The sequence below is a fragment of the Alosa pseudoharengus genome, unplaced genomic scaffold, assembly GCF_046254945.1.
Source record: "Alosa pseudoharengus isolate Yale_2024_CS ecotype anadromous, Long Island Sound unplaced genomic scaffold, YU_APseudo_1.1 YU_APseudo_1.1_scf_3, whole genome shotgun sequence".
Lineage (NCBI taxonomy): Eukaryota > Metazoa > Chordata > Actinopteri > Clupeiformes > Clupeidae > Alosa > Alosa pseudoharengus.
In genome coordinates this window covers 19,352,611-19,369,868 of record NW_027468718.1, presented here as the reverse complement: position 1 = coordinate 19,369,868, position 17,258 = coordinate 19,352,611, and the positions used below count along the sequence as shown (strand labels likewise).

General features: G+C 46.2%; 2 protein-coding genes across 6 annotated transcripts in view; one reads left to right on the top strand and one right to left on the bottom strand.

Moving 5' to 3' along the window:
- The first annotated feature begins 4,358 nt into the window (after positions 1–4,358).
- acp6 (acid phosphatase 6, lysophosphatidic) lies at positions 4,359–10,681 on the top strand. The gene is made up of 11 exons (XM_076263470.1): positions 4,359–4,466; positions 4,840–5,137; positions 5,299–5,427; positions 5,867–5,997; positions 6,196–6,275; positions 6,468–6,555; positions 6,893–7,025; positions 7,660–7,760; positions 7,920–8,012; positions 8,859–9,024; positions 9,352–10,681. The coding sequence occupies exons 2-11, from the start codon at positions 4,937–4,939 to the stop codon at positions 9,487–9,489; spliced, it is 1,260 nt and encodes a 419-aa protein (XP_076119585.1). The 5' UTR covers positions 4,359–4,466; positions 4,840–4,936; the 3' UTR covers positions 9,490–10,681.
- A 1,463-nt stretch (positions 10,682–12,144) lies between these two features.
- Positions 12,145–17,258, bottom strand: part of bcl9 (BCL9 transcription coactivator) — a 32,108-nt gene continuing 26,994 nt past the window's right edge. For all 5 annotated transcript variants that reach the window (XM_076263465.1, XM_076263467.1, XM_076263466.1 and 2 more), the window contains exons 9-11: positions 14,533–16,786; positions 13,946–14,227; positions 12,145–13,830 (exon numbers count right to left, since the gene is read on the bottom strand). In XM_076263465.1, coding sequence (XP_076119580.1) covers positions 12,683–13,830; positions 13,946–14,227; positions 14,533–16,786 — 3,684 coding nt within the window. In that variant the 3' untranslated portion in view covers positions 12,145–12,682. The remainder of the gene's footprint in view (positions 13,831–13,945; positions 14,228–14,532; positions 16,787–17,258) is intronic.

The window sequence follows — 17,258 nt, the reverse complement described above, 5'->3', positions numbered from 1 at the left end:
AATGCTTGTATGTGCCTCTGTGTATGTGTGTGTGTGTGTGTTGGAGGTTACTAACAGTCACATAATCTTCCCTAGCAAACAGCCATCATCACTCAGTCCTCTTTCTCTCTCTCTCTCTCTGTTTCTCTCTCCCTCTCCCTCTCTCTCTCTCCCGACTGCTCTTGACCTGCTGCGGTGGGCCTGCCTAATCCTCTGATCAGCATGCCTGGGAGCTCGCCACCACCACTGGCCCGCCAGCACCTCAGATTGTGTGGGCCACTCGTGCTAATACACTGGGGCCTCTGCCCATTGTGGGGTGGCGGGGGGGGGGGGGGGGGGGCACACCCACCCAGCCAACTCAATTCAGCCCGGGCCAGAGAGAATTACAGATACAAGGAGTGCGGCCCTGGAGAGAGTGAGAGAAAGAAAAAATGAGAGAGTTAGAGAGAGAGAGAGAGAGAGAGAGAAAGAAATTGAATGAGTTCTTTTTTTTGGAGGGGGAATTTTCAGTGGTGTTGAAGCAATGGAACACTCGCATTAACCAGATGAGAACAGCAATGATGAACATGAGAATGAGGGTGAGAAAGAGAGAAATAGCAAAGGACTGAGAACCCAGGAGAAATGCAGTGGAGGCGGAGTCAGAGAAGATGACAATCACAGAGTTCACTGTGAGAAAAATGAATGAAGAATTGAAGTGAAGAAGAAATGAAGAACAAGAGAGAATATAAAGTAATCACAGAGAGAGAGGTGAAAGAGAAGAGAAGAAAGTTATGTACCAGTTATGTAGGATAAGAGTTGGTTCAACCTTTTTCTTCCATACTGAGGGGCCGACATTCCAAGTTACACCAGGAACCGATTGCTGCTCTTCAGATGGAACAGAGAGCGGGTGCTGGGATAGGAAGATGCGAGGTCAGAGGAGGAGGTGGGGCCACTAGCACACAGACACTTCTCACTCATCGTCAAGCCAAGAAGCAAAGGCTGTGGTAGCCCCCAAAAATCCCTGCATTTTGTCCGAACAAATTGGCTGGACCCAAGGTCTTGTTTACCTACCCCCCCCCCCCCAACCATCCGCTCAGTACAGACAGGCGCATGGGAACTGAATAAATTGATTTGAAGAGGGGCCTTCACGAATACCTCCAGCAAATGCCTGGGACTCATAATATCATAACATGATTAATAGGACAAGATTATTAAATAGAAATTAAAAGGGCAAATGCTACTAATGCTTTTAGGGAAGAAAAAAATTATACTGATAGATAGATAGATAGATAGATAGATAGATAGATAGATAGATACTTTATTGATCCCCAAGGGGAAATTCAAAGGTCTCAGTAGCATACAGATATCACACACAACATGCACTTACAGCAGAAATGGTAAATATAAGTATAAGTATAAGTATAAACATATAACCAAACTCCACCGTACAATAGGGACAGTAGAAGATAAGAAAAACTAACAAAACTAAATACTAAATATACTATATAAATTAAATTAAAAAAAATCCACAGTGTGCTTGAGGGTGATCAAGCATGAGACGCTTGCAGTGACAGGGCCGGGACTGGCCTGTAGTTCTGTGTGCATGGTAAGGTGCTCAAGAGAGTGAGTGTCATGGTGAAGGTGCAAAAAGTAGTCCAACAGTAGTCCAACAGTGCAAGAATAATAATGTTAAATAAGAGGACTGTCACCACACATGCACACACACACACACAAATGCCTAGTTCAATGTGTCAATCAAATGTCTCTAACTCATGTGTGTGTGTGTGTGTGTCAATGTCAATTTTATTTATATAGTGCATTTACAGACGGCTTAGCCGCACCAAAGTGCTTCACAGTAAAGTGCAATAAATAAATACAGGAAGGCACAAAAACAAAAAGGGCTACAGTTAAAATAAATTAAGAAATGCAGAAAAAGGAACATTTAAAACTAAACACTGGGGCATAAAGAGAGACACTAGCCAAAGGCAAGTGAAAAGAGGTGGGTCTTTAAAAGGGACTTAAAAACATTCAGAGACTGAGCTGAACGGATGTGGAGGGGGAGGCAGTTCCAGAGTCTAGGTGCTGCCACTGAAAAGGCTCTGTCCCCCCTAGTTTTCAGCCTGGCCCTGGGTTCTTCCAGCCGCAGTTGGTCTGCTGACCGTAGAGCTCTGGGAGGGGAATGGTGGTGGAGAAGATCAGACAGGTAGGTGGGGGCCAGCCCATGGAGAGATTTGTACACAGACAAGAGGAGTTTGAAATTGATGCGGTAGCGAATGGGGAGACAGTGGAGTGAAGCCAGAACTGGGCTGATATGTTCACGTTTTTTAGTGCAGGTGAGGAGTTGGGCGGCTGAGTTCTGAACCATGAGAGGTGTGTGTGTGTGTGTGTGTGTGTGCGCGCGCACATGCGTGGGCAGACTGGTATGTGGATAGGTTTGTGATCTATACAGAAGTGTGACTGCGGGTGAGCAGGTGGAATCCTTGTTCTCTTTGAGGTGGAGGTACTGTTGCATGGCACCATATGAAGACCGATGGTCAAAACTATGACTAATCCTGTTACCCGGGATACGCCTCTTCCCTCACCAAGACATGCCCTCAACCCTTCACTACTTTCCCAGAGAGAGAGAGAGAGAGAGAGAGAGAGAGAGAGAGAGAGAGTTGATGGAATGGTGCTTTGAGAAGTCAACTACTACCCCCTGCTGGACACTTTATAATAAAGAACTCTACACTATAGGCTACATCTGCTTTCTCATTTTTTCAAAACTCCACAAAAGGCAAAATGCCTCATATCTGCAAAATGAAACACTGAAAATGAAACATTCAGAATATTATGAACACGTCTCATAAGCAAGCAGCCTTAACACTTTAATCAAAACATTACATGTTTGAATATATAATGTACATACTGTTGCTCTAAACATAAAGCTATTCTGTCTTTCAGGAGCTTCTATGTATATTTCTATACAAGACTGAAAGTAATCTGCAGAGAGAAGTTGAAATATACACAATAAACATGAAAGCAATATTGAAACTAAACATGTTTATTTTTTCCCCAATTCTGTTCTGCTGTGAATAGTGTTTTACGGCACACAAGGGAAAAAAACAAAGCAAAATACAACCAACCACATAAACCACACCAAGCATTTTGAAAAAGCTGATTTTTCCAAAGAAATAAATGGTGTGTGTGTGTGTGTGTGTGTGTGTGTGCGTGCGTGCGTGCGTGCGTGCGTGCATGCATGCGTGTGTGTGTGTGAGTGTACATAGGAGTGAGGAATGAGCATGAGGCCCTGGTGAATAAGTGTGGTGGCATTTTTAGCGGTTTTAGTGGTTGTGTTTGAAAAATGAGTTACTTACTGAACGATTTGTGTGTGTTAGGTATAAATTGTATGTGGTATTTTACAAAAAGTGTTTTATGAAATTGAAAACTGAGTCAAAAACTGAGAATGAGTTTGTTTTGTATGGAGTGGTGTTTGAGTGACAGGTTTAAGAAATTCCAGAATGTGATATGTAAAGGTTTTGTGTGTAAGTTGAAAAGAACTGTAATATTTAATGATAATAAAGATGATGATGAAAAAGATTGTTGCTCTTTGTTTGTACTATGTTAAAATAAAAAGTCATACAATTGTTTCTACTGTTTTTAGGTTTTAAGTAGTTAGACATAAGTTCAATTAAATCAAATTAAGTTGGTAATGTTGGTTAGTAAGGAAATTAATCTTTTATTTGCAGTAACTTGCTGGCATATTACAGAGAAATTTGCTAAAGCAGCAAAAAAAGGCAGCAAAAAGTGTCAGCTGTATCAAATTAAGAGCATAGACATGTAGGCTACGACGACAACAACAACAACGACAACAACAGGGTTTCCACCACTGCACAGAGATATTCCACGTTATAAAGATAATAAAACCTTTAAAATACTAGTAAATACTGAAATGCTAAAAATTCCATGACTGAAATGCATGTCAGTAAAACCGTTGTAATGCCCCTTGTGTCGTCTATTGGGGTGTTGCTGATTGTACAATCTCATTAACTAATAGGCCTACCGCATATTTGTATGATTCAAGTTAACAAAATCCTGCTCTTTCAAAAAAAAATCCAAGTGTCAGAACTTATTTTTTATTAGGGATTCTTTGCCGTTCATATTTTTTATTAGGCCTAGAGATTCCTTGCAGTTCATATGCAGGAATACAGAATTTTGGACATGAAAAAAATAATGTTTTGCGCCAAATTTCTAATTTTACGGTAGAAGTTTAGGTAAAGGATATGACGTCAGGAGAATGAGTTTAAGTTCTGGTTATTTTTTCCGGGAATGTAGTTTAAATACGTTTATTCTGCATTAGGCAGGTATCAAGTAAGACTACATTCTCCAGAATGTACTGCCCGATGTTTTCTGAACAACCGGAGTGTGTGGAATGAGCGCAGTGGGTCTGTCAATGTAATAGACATGCCCATGTTTTTACCGGAGGGATGAATTTTATTTAAAACAAACCTTATTATTGATGCAACATACCAGTGAGTCCTTAATGTTGAGTAATGAGTGACGGAGCTACATTAAGTCCCGTTTTCCCTGTCGTCAATATGTGTTATTGTGTTAACCTACATTAAGCTATCCTATAGTAGCCATAAGTTTAGCTAGCTTTCTGGTGAAACGTTAACTGTTACACGCGTTCAGTGAACCAATGGCTCAACTCACTTATATCATACCATTTAGTTATGTGAATTCTACATGTAGAAAGTTAGGTTACATAACTTTAGAGGCTTCCGTGATAACCTGTATCATATATAAGCTTACTGGATGGGTGTCAGTATTAGGCTACGCCGTCATTTCCTCCACTTGAGTGTTTTTATGGACCATACCTTTTTTAATGCTGTCATTCATTCACAGGACCCTGGCTCAATCTCACAGCGCCTGTTTGAAAAGGCTACGCCTCCCATTTCAGTAGCCTACTTGTTCCCAACCTGAGGAAAGACGCATTTTAGCAATGAGGACTGTCTGGGCTCGAGTAGTTGGCCTTGGGTCGGTGGCGCTCGGTTCGTTGTTCTGGTCCCAGAACAAGCCCGAAGCCACTTCAGAGTGCCAAGCTAAGAATGTGGACCCCTCGCAGTTGGAGCTCAAACTAGTCCAAGTCCTGTTCCGACATGGCGCCAGAACACCGCTGAAATCTATCCCTGACGTTTTAGAGGTGAGCATCGCAATGATTTTCTCCTAGTGGAATGTTGATGCATAGACTGATTCCCTGTGTCAATGTCCGGACCAATCCATGATCTACGAAAACCGGAAAAAGCAATCTGTTGCCCTGTGGTACTGTACTCACTGTGATGATGATGTATGGTGCTACCATAGGTGCAATGGATGCCTAACTTGCTGGATGTTCCCCCTCACACCCGAATCAACTACGTGGTGACAGACCTTCAAGGAGGACCAAGACCTCCAGCACCTGTGGAGGACAGCTACAGAGCCAATACACTGAGCGTGAGTGTGGGATGTGTATTATTTTACGTGTGCCAGGGCATACTCTGGATATTACTGTATGGCTATGACTGCTGATGCTGTTGATTTAAAGCTGATATGTGTGCTTGTGCTGGTGCTTCTTCTGTTCACATGCACATCAGGGATAAGGATTACGTAAGAGATCAGATGAGGATTTTTTTTTATACGGACAGAAATAGAGGCTGAACAGGCTTGCCCTCTTGCAATATTGCACCACTACCCAGTCAGCGCTGCCATAAAACTACATCTCAGTTTTTATTACATTTCTAACTTTGCTTCCAAAATAATATAACAAAGTGCAGTTTCTGTGTAATGTTTCAGCGTAATCAGTTTCAGCCCATTATATGTTCTATCAAGCCTCTATGCGTCCTATGGAAAGTCATTGTGTCTGTCTCTGTCTGTGTGCATTGTCTGAACTCAGGGTGGAACTTACCCGGGTCAGCTGACCACAATTGGCATGCAGCAACTGTATGAGCTGGGCAAAAGGCTGAGGATGAGATATATACAGGAAGTGCCCTTCCTAACCCCCACCTTCAGTCCTGCCGAAGTCTAGTGAGTACACTGCACGTGGTGTTAAGATACTACATTTATCAGACTCATTAAAACATTACCCGTCTCATGTAAGACAGACAGTTATGTGTCAGTAAGCTGATTAGCTTGCTGTTTTGGTTGAAATATAAAGCACACACCCCTGTCCTGGTAAATAGTCTTTGTGTCCACCGCATTTCTGTGTGTGTATTCTTTTTACAGTGTGCGCTCCACCAACATTGTTCGGACCATTGAGTCAGCCAAGTGCTTGGTGGCAGGTCTGTTCCAACAGAAGCAGGCAGGTAAGGGCACTGCGTGTGTGGGTGTGTGAAAAGCTACAATCTATGTCAAACAAGATTGAAGATAATTGAATTCACCCACCTTCATATCACCATCATATTCCCCTGCCTTCATATAATTTACTGTCACCCTTCATTTCCTTAAAAGGGTGTCTTTGGGACACCTTCAACCACTCTTACTCATTTGACTTGCAGATATTGTTCCAATATTAACGACGGAGGCGGAGCAGGAGATCCTGTACCCAAACTACCATGGCTGCAAGCTGCTGAGACTGCTGAGCGGGTGGGTGTGTGAGCAAGGACATGGGGCTGCCTCACAGATGGTCACTTATGGCTCATGTGAAATGCCCACTCTGGAATGTTCCATGTTTGGGAAACATTCTACTCTTGAATGTTCCATACCATCTGATCTGTGTCAGCAAGGCTTGACACACACGGTCCTCTCTCTGCCTATAGCCAAATAATCTGATAAAACCCAATTGAGTGATTGAGTGAGGACAGGGAAGTCATTTGCTGATGTTCTACCGTAGAGGCAGGCCAGATAAGGTGATGGGTGTACTCTGAATGTGTTTGTCTTGTCTCTGTGTGTGTGTGTGTGTGTGTGTGTGTGTGACCTATAGTCACCGCTGGGCAGAATCGTCCACACTGCCGGCCATCGCAGACGACCTGCGCAAAATCCAAAGTGAGCTTGGAATCCCCTCCCATCAACAGGTTGACTTCATCCTCATCAGAGATGACATGGTGGCTCGTGAGGTGATTTGCCCATATATCACACAACATAGCACCGCATAGGCACCAGTCATATCACACATGTTTAATGTTGTATTAAAGGTGCTATAAGCGACGCAGGGTAACGGCACTTCTGTTGACGTTCAAACAAAACAGAGAGCTAGATCGCTACTCCCTCCACCTCTCTCTCGTGCAATTGAAACTCTCCCAAACACGCATCTTGTCTGATTTGCTGGAAAAGTTTGTTGTTTTTATGGGAAAGGTTGGCCCAAGTTGTTTTGTGGCCGTTTTTGGAGCCTAAGCTGTCCACGGAGACATAGCAGCAGCTATGGTGAGGTGATGTTAGCTGTATGTGACAAAAATGTTTTAGGTTAGAAACTGCGTTACATCGCTTATAGCACCTTTAATTAACAGTAGATTACTGTATCATCATAGCAGTAGCAGTCCACTTCCTGTATTTCCACTATCCTGTATGAGTCAGTTACTCACGTTAAGTAATTTCTTCAGTTAATCATTTTAAGTCATACCATTGATCATAGTGTTTTGAGTGGAAATATCTATCTAATTAGACGATGACAGACAAGATGTGTCTAAATCTATCTGTTGAAAGTGTATCAGATGATCTGAGCTTTTAAATAATTTGTGTGTATGTGTATAGACACATGGCCTGGCCTGCCCCTCTGAGTTGGCCAGTTGGAAGACTATAGTAGAGCGCAGAGCCGTAGACATGATCTACCACATCTATGAACCAAGCAAGAGGTGAGCTACATCAACTCAGGGCTTCTGAAAGGGGAAAAATACAGTGTGATTAAACTGAAAAAGCATATACAATACAGTTTTTAAATCAACACAGGTAAAACATATAGATACCTCTAGTGATATTGTGTACTTCTCTGCCTGGTTGGTTTATAATGGTAGGGAGAACCTGCAGCTCTGCGTGGGACCACTGCTGGACACTGTGTTGACCAAAATGGACGAGAAAGCCAAGGGTATATCCCCTGAGCCCAACAGGTGAGTCTCCTCTCACCTCTCTTCTCCTCGCTGTGCTGCGCTAATTACTCTGGTCCTACTAAAATAGACAAGCTCACAGTGGCCCTCAATTTAGTTGTTTAGGTTTGAAACAGGAACACTGCTGAGACGCTCGTGTGCCTGTACGCATTCATTGTAGGCTACTGTAGTCCTCATTAACAACCCTACCAGTGCGAAATACTTCAATACCAGGCTTTTGTTTTAGGGCTGTGAGAATATGAGAGGAGGGATCTGAAAACAAACACTGTTCTTAAGCGCCCATGAGTGTTGCAGTCAAAGTTATCTCTGAAGGATCAAGTGTAATGAGGAAAACCAAACCTTTTTCTCACTGCTGAGAGCTTTGCCACAGTCCAAGATAATAATCCGGTGTTGCCTGACAACAGTTGATCATCGCCTATTGGTGGAGTGCAGTGGCTCATTTGACCAATCAGCCTTCAAAATGTGTCTTTTATTGAGCCATTCCACCAGGTAGAGGGGCAGACTTGAGGCTGCCCAGACGAGCACTACCATGCCACAAGTGACATGCATGCCCCAGGCATCGCCACAAGGTGGCAGAAATTCTCATTTTCATTTTCCCCCACCTCCATTGCCTGCATCATTACCCCTAGAGAGGATGTAACATGTTAATGAGAAATGACCTTGCAGGGTTGTTTTTCAATTGGAGTTTGGATTCAAAGAAGATTCGATCAACAGTTAGGGACGATCAACAGTTACTGCATTCAAGGAGAACGTCGACATGAGACTTAATCCTTACTATGAAGTGAAGTGAATGGATTGAAACACTGAATTTATAGATTTGTGTATTGGTGTGTGTGTGTGTGGTGACAGGAAGCTTTTCCTGTATTCTGTCCATGACACCACGCTGATGCCATGTCTGATGGCCCTCGGAATCTTTGACATGAAATGGCCGCCTTACGCTGCCGACATCACCCTGGAGCTGCTTGAACATCGCACCACCAAAGAGTCCTTCGTCAAGGTGTCCTACCTGGGCCAGGTAACTGAAACCCCATAGCCATGCCACCCCAGGCCTTAACAAGAGGCATCAAGTTGTTTTTAATGGAACAATTCAGTGGACATGACTAGCTTCAAATTAGTCATTGGAAGATCACATTTGGCATGTTCTTTATTGAAAGTACACAATAGTGACTGGAGAGTGAACGTGAAATATAAAACCCCTAACTGTCTGTTTATTTGCTGGGTAATAGTGATATGAATGCACTTTTATCAGAGTTCCTTCTTTTGTAGCTGTTGCACATAACATTAGCGTTAGTCATGGTCCTCATGGCTGGTGTTGGTTAACTCCCCCTCTCTTGACCCCCAGGACCAGCGGATCCCAGGCTGCAGTGGGGTGATCTGCCCACTGTCCGAGTTCCAGCAGGCCTTGGCCGCTTACACGCTGCCCCTCGATCGCTACAAGCAGCTCTGCGACAATACAGAGCGGGTACCCTCTCAATCCTGATCACCACATCGCTCCCTCTCTCTGCTGTCCTTTGTCTCGATCCTCAGTTCTTTATCAGGGTTTACTTAACACACTTTAGTTTCTTTTGTTTTTTTACCTGAAAAGCACTCTCTCTTTGAGATCCAACTTCATCTTAACATTATGCATTGATATTATCCCCCCTCCCATCCCATCCTCCTTTACTTTGTTATACATGTGACCAGTACAGGCTTCATCCAGTTTTGGACCAAAACAAAAAGCACTATTTTGGCCATTTCTGGACAGTCACTTGGATCGGCGTGGCCAAAATGCACCTCCTACCGCCATCTGCTAACACTGTGGCATTAAGGAGTCTCACTAACTCAATTAGCTTCTGAATCTGGAAGAAGAAAAGCAGTCGATCATGCATATCCATCTCAAACTGTTCTTTCTGTTTGCATAATGTGTAGAACACAAATCATGACGTGCAACTCATTCTACCCACTAGAGGCAACTGAAGCACCAATGCCACGCACATGCTTATACACTGGTCCATTTGGGCTTGGCATTCATATTAAGACTTAATCCACTGCAATACTCTTGAATGTTCCACTGCACTAGAGTTGACAGGGTGAGTCACAGAAACTGCCGCAGCAGCCAGTAGCAATAGTACACCAGTACACATTTAATGGTGATTTCCACTCCAGTGATGAAGGATAAATATCCTTAAAAACGTATGCAGTATGCAGCTGAATGGACTACCTAACTTACCTCAGCACTTGTGAACCACTGCTTTTGTTAAAAGTAAGTCTTTGGTGGAGCTTTTACATATTTACTTATTGAATACAGGCAAAACTGAAATGCCATGTAGTGTAGCATTTCAGTCAACAAAAAAAAATGGTTTGGCTTTCGTTACTTTCCATTTTCGACCATCATACTACAGGCATTTTCCTCAGGGGAATGTGTGTGCCGTTTGTTTTTTGTCTGCTAAAGACAGTGTGAGCTATTGCAAACAAGCATGATTTACAAATAAGTCCCTTTTCATAGGGAGTATTTTACTTGAGTTATTGTATGAGTGGGAAATATATATGTTTGTGATGACATGGGTGCCTTCATTTTAGATAGCATGTGAACCCACATTATCTTTAAGAGTGTATGTTTGTCTCTTTAGGAGATATTTGTTTTTGAGTTTGAATCATATTATGCAACGGACAAATAAAACAACAAAAACGTATGGTTTGCATTTCTCTTCTTGCTGAAAGAAAACACACCGAGAACATCCATATCACTGTTCTTGGATCTCTTCCCAAAACATTTTCAAAGAAACTATAAAGCTTGGCTGTCAAACTAGTCTACAACACCACAACCAGTGTATCTTTGCTCATGATCTGAGGGGTTTCTTTCTCTTTGACTGAATAGGAACAGTAGAAGACAGCTGTCTATCAATAAACCAGATGCTCTCTGGGCATGTCCAGAGTTAAGCAAAAAATAAACAGTTCACCCTTGAAAACGTTAGCCATCCCCATCTACCAATTCTTTTATGTGTGTAAAGGACATTGATGGGAGGAGTTGAATGTCCATGATGGCCAAGTGTGATGGAAGCTTGCATGGTGTACTAATGTTTCACACAGGCCCCTTTCGCCAGTTCCAGGAGATGATCATTTTAAGTGTCTACTGGCCCTGTGTTGTGGTGATGCAATCTGTGTGGCATTGACTTGAAAAACAAACCACAAATTGGCATTAAATAAATTCAATTGACCATAGAAATGTACTGTCCTTGATATAAACTGAAACCCTTCTTCCTTGTGAAACTGGGCTCACAAACACACCGTGTGCATTTGCCAACACAGCCATAACAAATTCAACAAATCTGAGGTGCTTTGTAAATACATACCACTCTGAGGCTGGCAAATGTGGTGAAATTACATCAGTTAAGAGACCCCATTTAATTTATGGACACGTGGCCAAGTTGTTAAGCCACTCCAGAGACTGGTTTGGATCTTGCCTCATTAATGTAAAAGCCAGACACTGTTCAGTATCCACTTCAGTGGGCCAAGAAGTACTAAATCTGCTTCACCAAATACCCAGCTTTTTCTGTTGCCCATAAGAAACACTAAGCTGTCATTAATGCTCTTCCTATAATCCTATAGTTCTTCAGTCTCACCAACCATTTAGTAGCTTAATCGCTTGCTTCTGCCTCCACCTGCACCCAATGAATAAAAACGCTGCGTACCTTTATGGTTAATCCATGTTTGTGCTTTTTTTTAATAATACTATTATCTGTATGAGGTCATAGGTCGATTTCTTATACACTGAAGATACAAAGGAAATAAAAAAACACAACAATAATACAAATAAAATTAAAATGGCCTGAGCCAACCCCAGGTAAACATATGGAGTGCCCAGGCCTGGCGATAAGCTCAGGACCTCCCTCTTATGTCACCGTGGAGCCCAGGACCTGGAGGAAGAGTCTCTGGTGAAATCCCTTAAACATGAGGACGGCACACACCCACACACACGCACACACACATGCACTCACACACAAAGCAACAAATGCCATCTCCGATCAGCGAGATGTAAACAAAAAATGCTGACAAAATGAAGTTCCTTTCAAGTCTTGATTGGTGGTGTCTTGGTTGGTATTTTTCTTACGTATTCAACCTTTACGATAAAAAAAATCCTTGTAAGGAGAGCTTGTTTTGTTTTTTTTGTTTTTTTTTTTGTTTGTTGTTTTTTACTTATTATTTGAAAAAGTTTCATCTTCAATCTCTACCTCCTGATTCTTTATTTGATGACTTAAATTCTTGTCAGTTTTTTACGCCAAAGTTAATGTTCCAAGTCCGGACAAAACATTTTACAAAAACCTAAGCAGTTTTGCGCTAGTGAACGCTAGTCCTGTACATTCTGAAGTTTCCATGAACAAAAAGTAATAAAGACAAACAACCAAAAAAGAAAGAAAAAAAAAACTATTTTGCTTCCTGTATTCTCTCATGGCACTGATGGCAAACTTAGCCATCACTATGAGCACACAAAACGGTCACTTCCACGTCCAAGAATCAATGCTCTGCCCCACTTCTCATGGCAGCAGTTGCATTGTGGGTACCTCCATTTTCACTGTGCTGATTCCACTGTGACAGCCAAACGGATGTTTAATTGTGGTGGATTTTTATTTTAAACACCCCAACTGTTCATATCCTCCCCCTAAGCACTGTTCAGTTAGTTAGGCCAGGTCTGGTCAGAACATCCCTGGACCAGGGTTGAAGCCCATGCCCATATCTGACCCCATGCCTCGGGGCCGCATCTGTGGAGACATCATCATAGTCTGCTGGGGGCCGCCCATGCCATGTAAAGACATCATCATGTTCGGGGACCCCACGGGGCCTGGGTGGCTGTACATGGGCCCCCTCTCTTTCCCTGGCATCATCCCCGGCCCTCCCATCATCCCCGGCTGCCCGGGCATTCCCGGTTGTCCTGGAGACATCATGCGATGCTGAGGTCCCATCATGCCCTGATTCATGAAGCCAGGCGGCCGCATAGGGTTGTGTCCAGGGTTGCCCATGCCCATGTCCTGGGGCCCCATGTGACCGGGACCCGGTGGGCCACCCATGCCCTGCATCGGGAGACCCATCCTGGGGTTACCCTCGCCCATCATCCCTTGCATCTGCTGGAAGACCTGAGGGCCAGAGGGGTGCGGAGCTTTACCGGGACCTTCCCCACCTCCTCCACCACCCCCACGAGGGAAGTAGGACAGAGTCTGGCTGGGTTTTTCCGAGGGGATGATGCGGGACAGGTCGAACTCTGGGATGCCAGTGGCCCCAGGACGGATGACTTCATGCAGGTCAGCGTCGTTGAACACCCCAGGCATGCCGCCGAAGTTCTCAGGTCCTCCGTGTGGGTTTGGCTTACACATCCCTGGGTCGCCCCCGGGACCATGAGGCATGTTCCCACCCATCCGGCCCATAGGTCCACCACCGGGCCCCTCACCTTGGAAGCCCATGCCATGGGGGAAGGGCCCCTGAGGCCCAGGGCCGTTGTGTGAAAAAGGGCCCTGGTGAGGTGGTGACTGCCCAGGCGGGAAACCCTGCCCTCGCTGTGGGAAGCCCATCCTCCCTTGTACCATCTGGTTGTTGACCATGCCAGGTTCAGGGCCTCCAGGCTGCATCATCATCCCATGAGGCATCATGCCGCCGGGACCCATGCCACCAGGGTGGGGGCCCATGTTGGGACCCATGTGGTTTGGTGAGGGCATTTGGTTGGGCATGCCGTGGGAGAGGGGCTGGGAGCCCATAGTGTTCATACCCATGGGGCTGAGAGCGGGCATGTGGCCAGCAGAACTGGGTACCATCATGCGTGGGTGTCCTTGGTGGTGGTTCGGACCCATTCCTGTAGGAGGCAACAGAGAAATGGAACAATTAAACTTGACTTATCAAAAACTTGTTTGTGTGCATGGTTGGATTAAGTGATGTCTCAGTAATGCGTTATGAATTTGTGAGTGCACCTGGCATGTGGTTGAGTGAAGGCAGGTTGGGCGACCGGGCAGGTGGTGAATCATCATCAGAGCTGGCCACAGTCTTAATGGCGTCGTGGTAGAGCGGGGTGGAGCTGGGCATGGCAAACTTGGACATGCGTGACATCATGATGGACAGAGGATTCTGGGGGAGTGTTGGCTCTGGGGGAATGCCGTAGGGACTGTTGGACGGAAGACTTCCTGGAAGGGACATCCCACCAGGGCCACTCGCTGTTGAGCTGGGAGGAGGAGCTGAAGACGGGCCATTCCCACCTGTGTAAGGAGAAAACAGGGCATCACATGGTCTTGTTAAATCTTAAATAGGTGCTGTAAATCAAAGCATACGTGATTGATACTGATAAAATGAATATAACCACTGTGTAGACAGAGATGATTGGCATACATCTACATACATACAACTCTACATTTGTTTTGTGAAATACAGTAACTATTAACTGGTGCTAAAATTGAAAGAGATTGCTGTTATACAGCCTGAAAGACCAGTAAGGTGTGCTGTGTGTGCTTAATCTAACCAACATTTGATTGATCTGCCTTAATGTGACTAAAGATGCTAGTACCTTGGTCTACATTGCTCATCATGTTGGGCGAGGTCATACTCAGGGGAGGCTTGTTGTTCTGGGGGATCCCTGGGCTCTGCATGGGAGGTTTCGGTGAAGACGTCCACCCTGGAGATGGGACCGGAAGCGAAGGAGACTTCATATGAACAGGAGACGCCCCTGCAGACCCCATCATGGTGGGAGACTTGATGGATGCTGCTGCCGCTACAGCCGAAGCCGATGGTCCTGAGAGTATACCGGCCAGCTGGGAAGGGGTCTGCGGTGATTTGAGTGCTCCCGACGGAGAGCCAAGCATGGGAGAATGGACTTGCCTCATGGTGGGGGACTTTAGGGGGTTGACCCCTGGGGAGTGTACCCCTTGCCCGGCCTGGATGCTGAGTTCAGCAGGCTTGCGCCCCATACCCCTCTGGTTGGGCATAGAGTTGGGTCCAGTACCTTGGCCCTGGTTAGGGGGCTGATTTTGCGGATGTGGAGGCATGTGGCTCAAACGGCCATGGTTGTTTCCAACGTTGGGGCCGGAGTTGGATCGCTGGTCAGGGCCGAAGGGCATTTCTCCACCCCTTGGACCTCGCATATTGCCAGGGCCCTGAGGCTGCTGACCTGGGTAGTGCCGGTTTGGACCCATGTTGAAGTCACCGGGCTGGTCAGGAAAAGGATGCCCTTGAAGCATCTTTTGCTGGGGCCCCATGTTTTCAGGTGGTGGGCCTCCTCTCCCCATCTTCATCATCTCCTCGGGGCTCATACTCATGCCTGCCTCCCTCATCTTGGCCCCCATCATAGCTGCATTCGGGCCACCACCCATGACCCCAGGACCCATGCCGAATTCAGGGCCTGGACCCATCTCCCGCCCCAACCCCTTCATGTACTCCATTCTTGAGGCTGGGCTCATGGGTCCTGGGTCACCGGGCATTCGTGGAAACATGCCTCCCTGGCCGTTTGTGGGGTCCATTCCAGGTCTGGGATGTCCCATCATCCTGTCCATCATCATTCCTGGTGGCATTCCCATTCCAGGTTTCTCCCCCATTCCCTGCTGGAACATGGCTTCCTGCACTGCCTGTGGGTTTGGGAACCTCTCAACCCTGCCCCCTGGTCCCCCAGGGCCCCCAAACATGCCCTGTCCGGGTGGGAAACCTCGACCATCTCCCATTTTGGGCATATCATCAGGCCAGTTCATGCCTGGCCGAGGCATGGGGTTTGGCCCTCCCTCCATGTCTGGGTTCATCATGCCAGGGAAGCCGGGCATCCGCTGCATGTGGGGTGGCATTCCACGAGGCCCCATGCCCATCTGATCGGGAAACGGCTCAGGCCCGCCAGGGCCCCACACTTCCCCGGGATTCATCTGATAGGGCGGAGGAGGGGCACGCATCATGGCACCGCGTGGGCCGTGAAGAATCATGGGGTCCCCCATGGATCTGTGCATCTGCTCCTGCTTGCGTTTCTTCTCTTCATAGAACTCTTGCTGCAGCTTCAGCCACGCAAGCTGCTCTGGGGTCAAGTGATCCCCTTGTTCCCCCCCTGGACCCCCAGGGTGGGAGTTCATTGGTCCTCCAGGCGGCATGGGCCCCATATCATCTGGAGAGAAGGGCATGTCGCGGGGACCTGGCGGCCCAAATGGGGGTCCATCTGGACGACCTCCTGGTCCGCCAGGTTTTCCCAGGCTCTGCGACTGAGCTATCATGGCCTGTAGAGGCCCCTGCTCTGGCTTTTTGGGTCCCCCTTCCATCATTCCAGGATGATTTGGGGGTTGGGGGCCCACCGGTGGGGTGTTCTGTCCCATGACTGCCATATCTTTGTCATCGGGAAATAGCATGCGCTGGATGTCTCGAAGAGTCTGCAAAGAGCGTTCGCGATGCTCCAGTTGCTCCTGAGACAGGCCCTCCGAGCTCGAGTTCTCTCCCATGCCGGGCATCATGTCCTGGGGCAGAAGCTTCTGGTCTCCCCCTTTAGAACCATCTACCGGAGGGAACCCTGGCTGGGCACCTGGGGAGCATGGGGTCTGCCTGCCAGGCGTTCGGTCATGAGGTGTAGGATTACGAGGGCTGCTGCTTGGTAGGCTCTTGTTGTCCATGCCTGTTGACGGAGCTCCATCTTGGGAGAGGCCAGCGGACTTTGGCCCCTGGCCTACTGAAGACTGGGACTGCTGGAAGGACTGCTGTGAAGGTTTTGTGCCGGGTGGCAGGTTCTGGTCTTGGGGCCCGACTCCTGATCCTTGTGGGGGCTTCCCTTCATTCCGGAGGGGTCCCGTCTGATTATTCTAGATTTTAAAAAGACAAAGAACGGCAGGTGTAAAAAAACAAAGGCTGATAAAATGAAGAGGAAGGAGTCTCGTAAGACAGAAGACAGGGGAGCATTGTGATTGCAATTAGCAATGCAGCATGAATGCCTGTGCATTACAACTCTCAGCAAGGCTGATCAGAGCGCAGTGTGCGGTAATTAGCCTCGTTAGCTTTCAGACTCATTAAGACTAAACACACCACAGGGGAGAGAGGACTACTTAACAAACACATTCTGCAACATTCAAAACTGATGAACAGTCAGTGTGTGTGTGTGGGTGTGTGTGTTAGTGTGCACACATTTGCATTTCTCTACACATCATTAAAGTATGTAACTATATGAAAACACCCATTGGTAGAACACCTCCCTTCAACAAACTGGCCACATGTAGGGTTTTTGTTTTGTTCTTAACAGCTCGGAAATCACTGTATTCTAAACTTCAGCTAACAAGA

Coding starts and splice junctions, on each gene's coding strand:
- acp6 (XM_076263470.1), top strand. CDS start 4,937: ATGAGGACTGTCTGGGCTCGAGTAGTTGGCCTTGGGTCGGTGGCGCTC. Junction 6,556..6,892: donor CTGCTGAGACTGCTGAGCGG/GTGGGTGTGTGA, acceptor TGTGACCTATAG/TCACCGCTGGGCAGAATCGT. Junction 7,026..7,659: donor ATGACATGGTGGCTCGTGAG/GTGATTTGCCCA, acceptor GTATGTGTATAG/ACACATGGCCTGGCCTGCCC.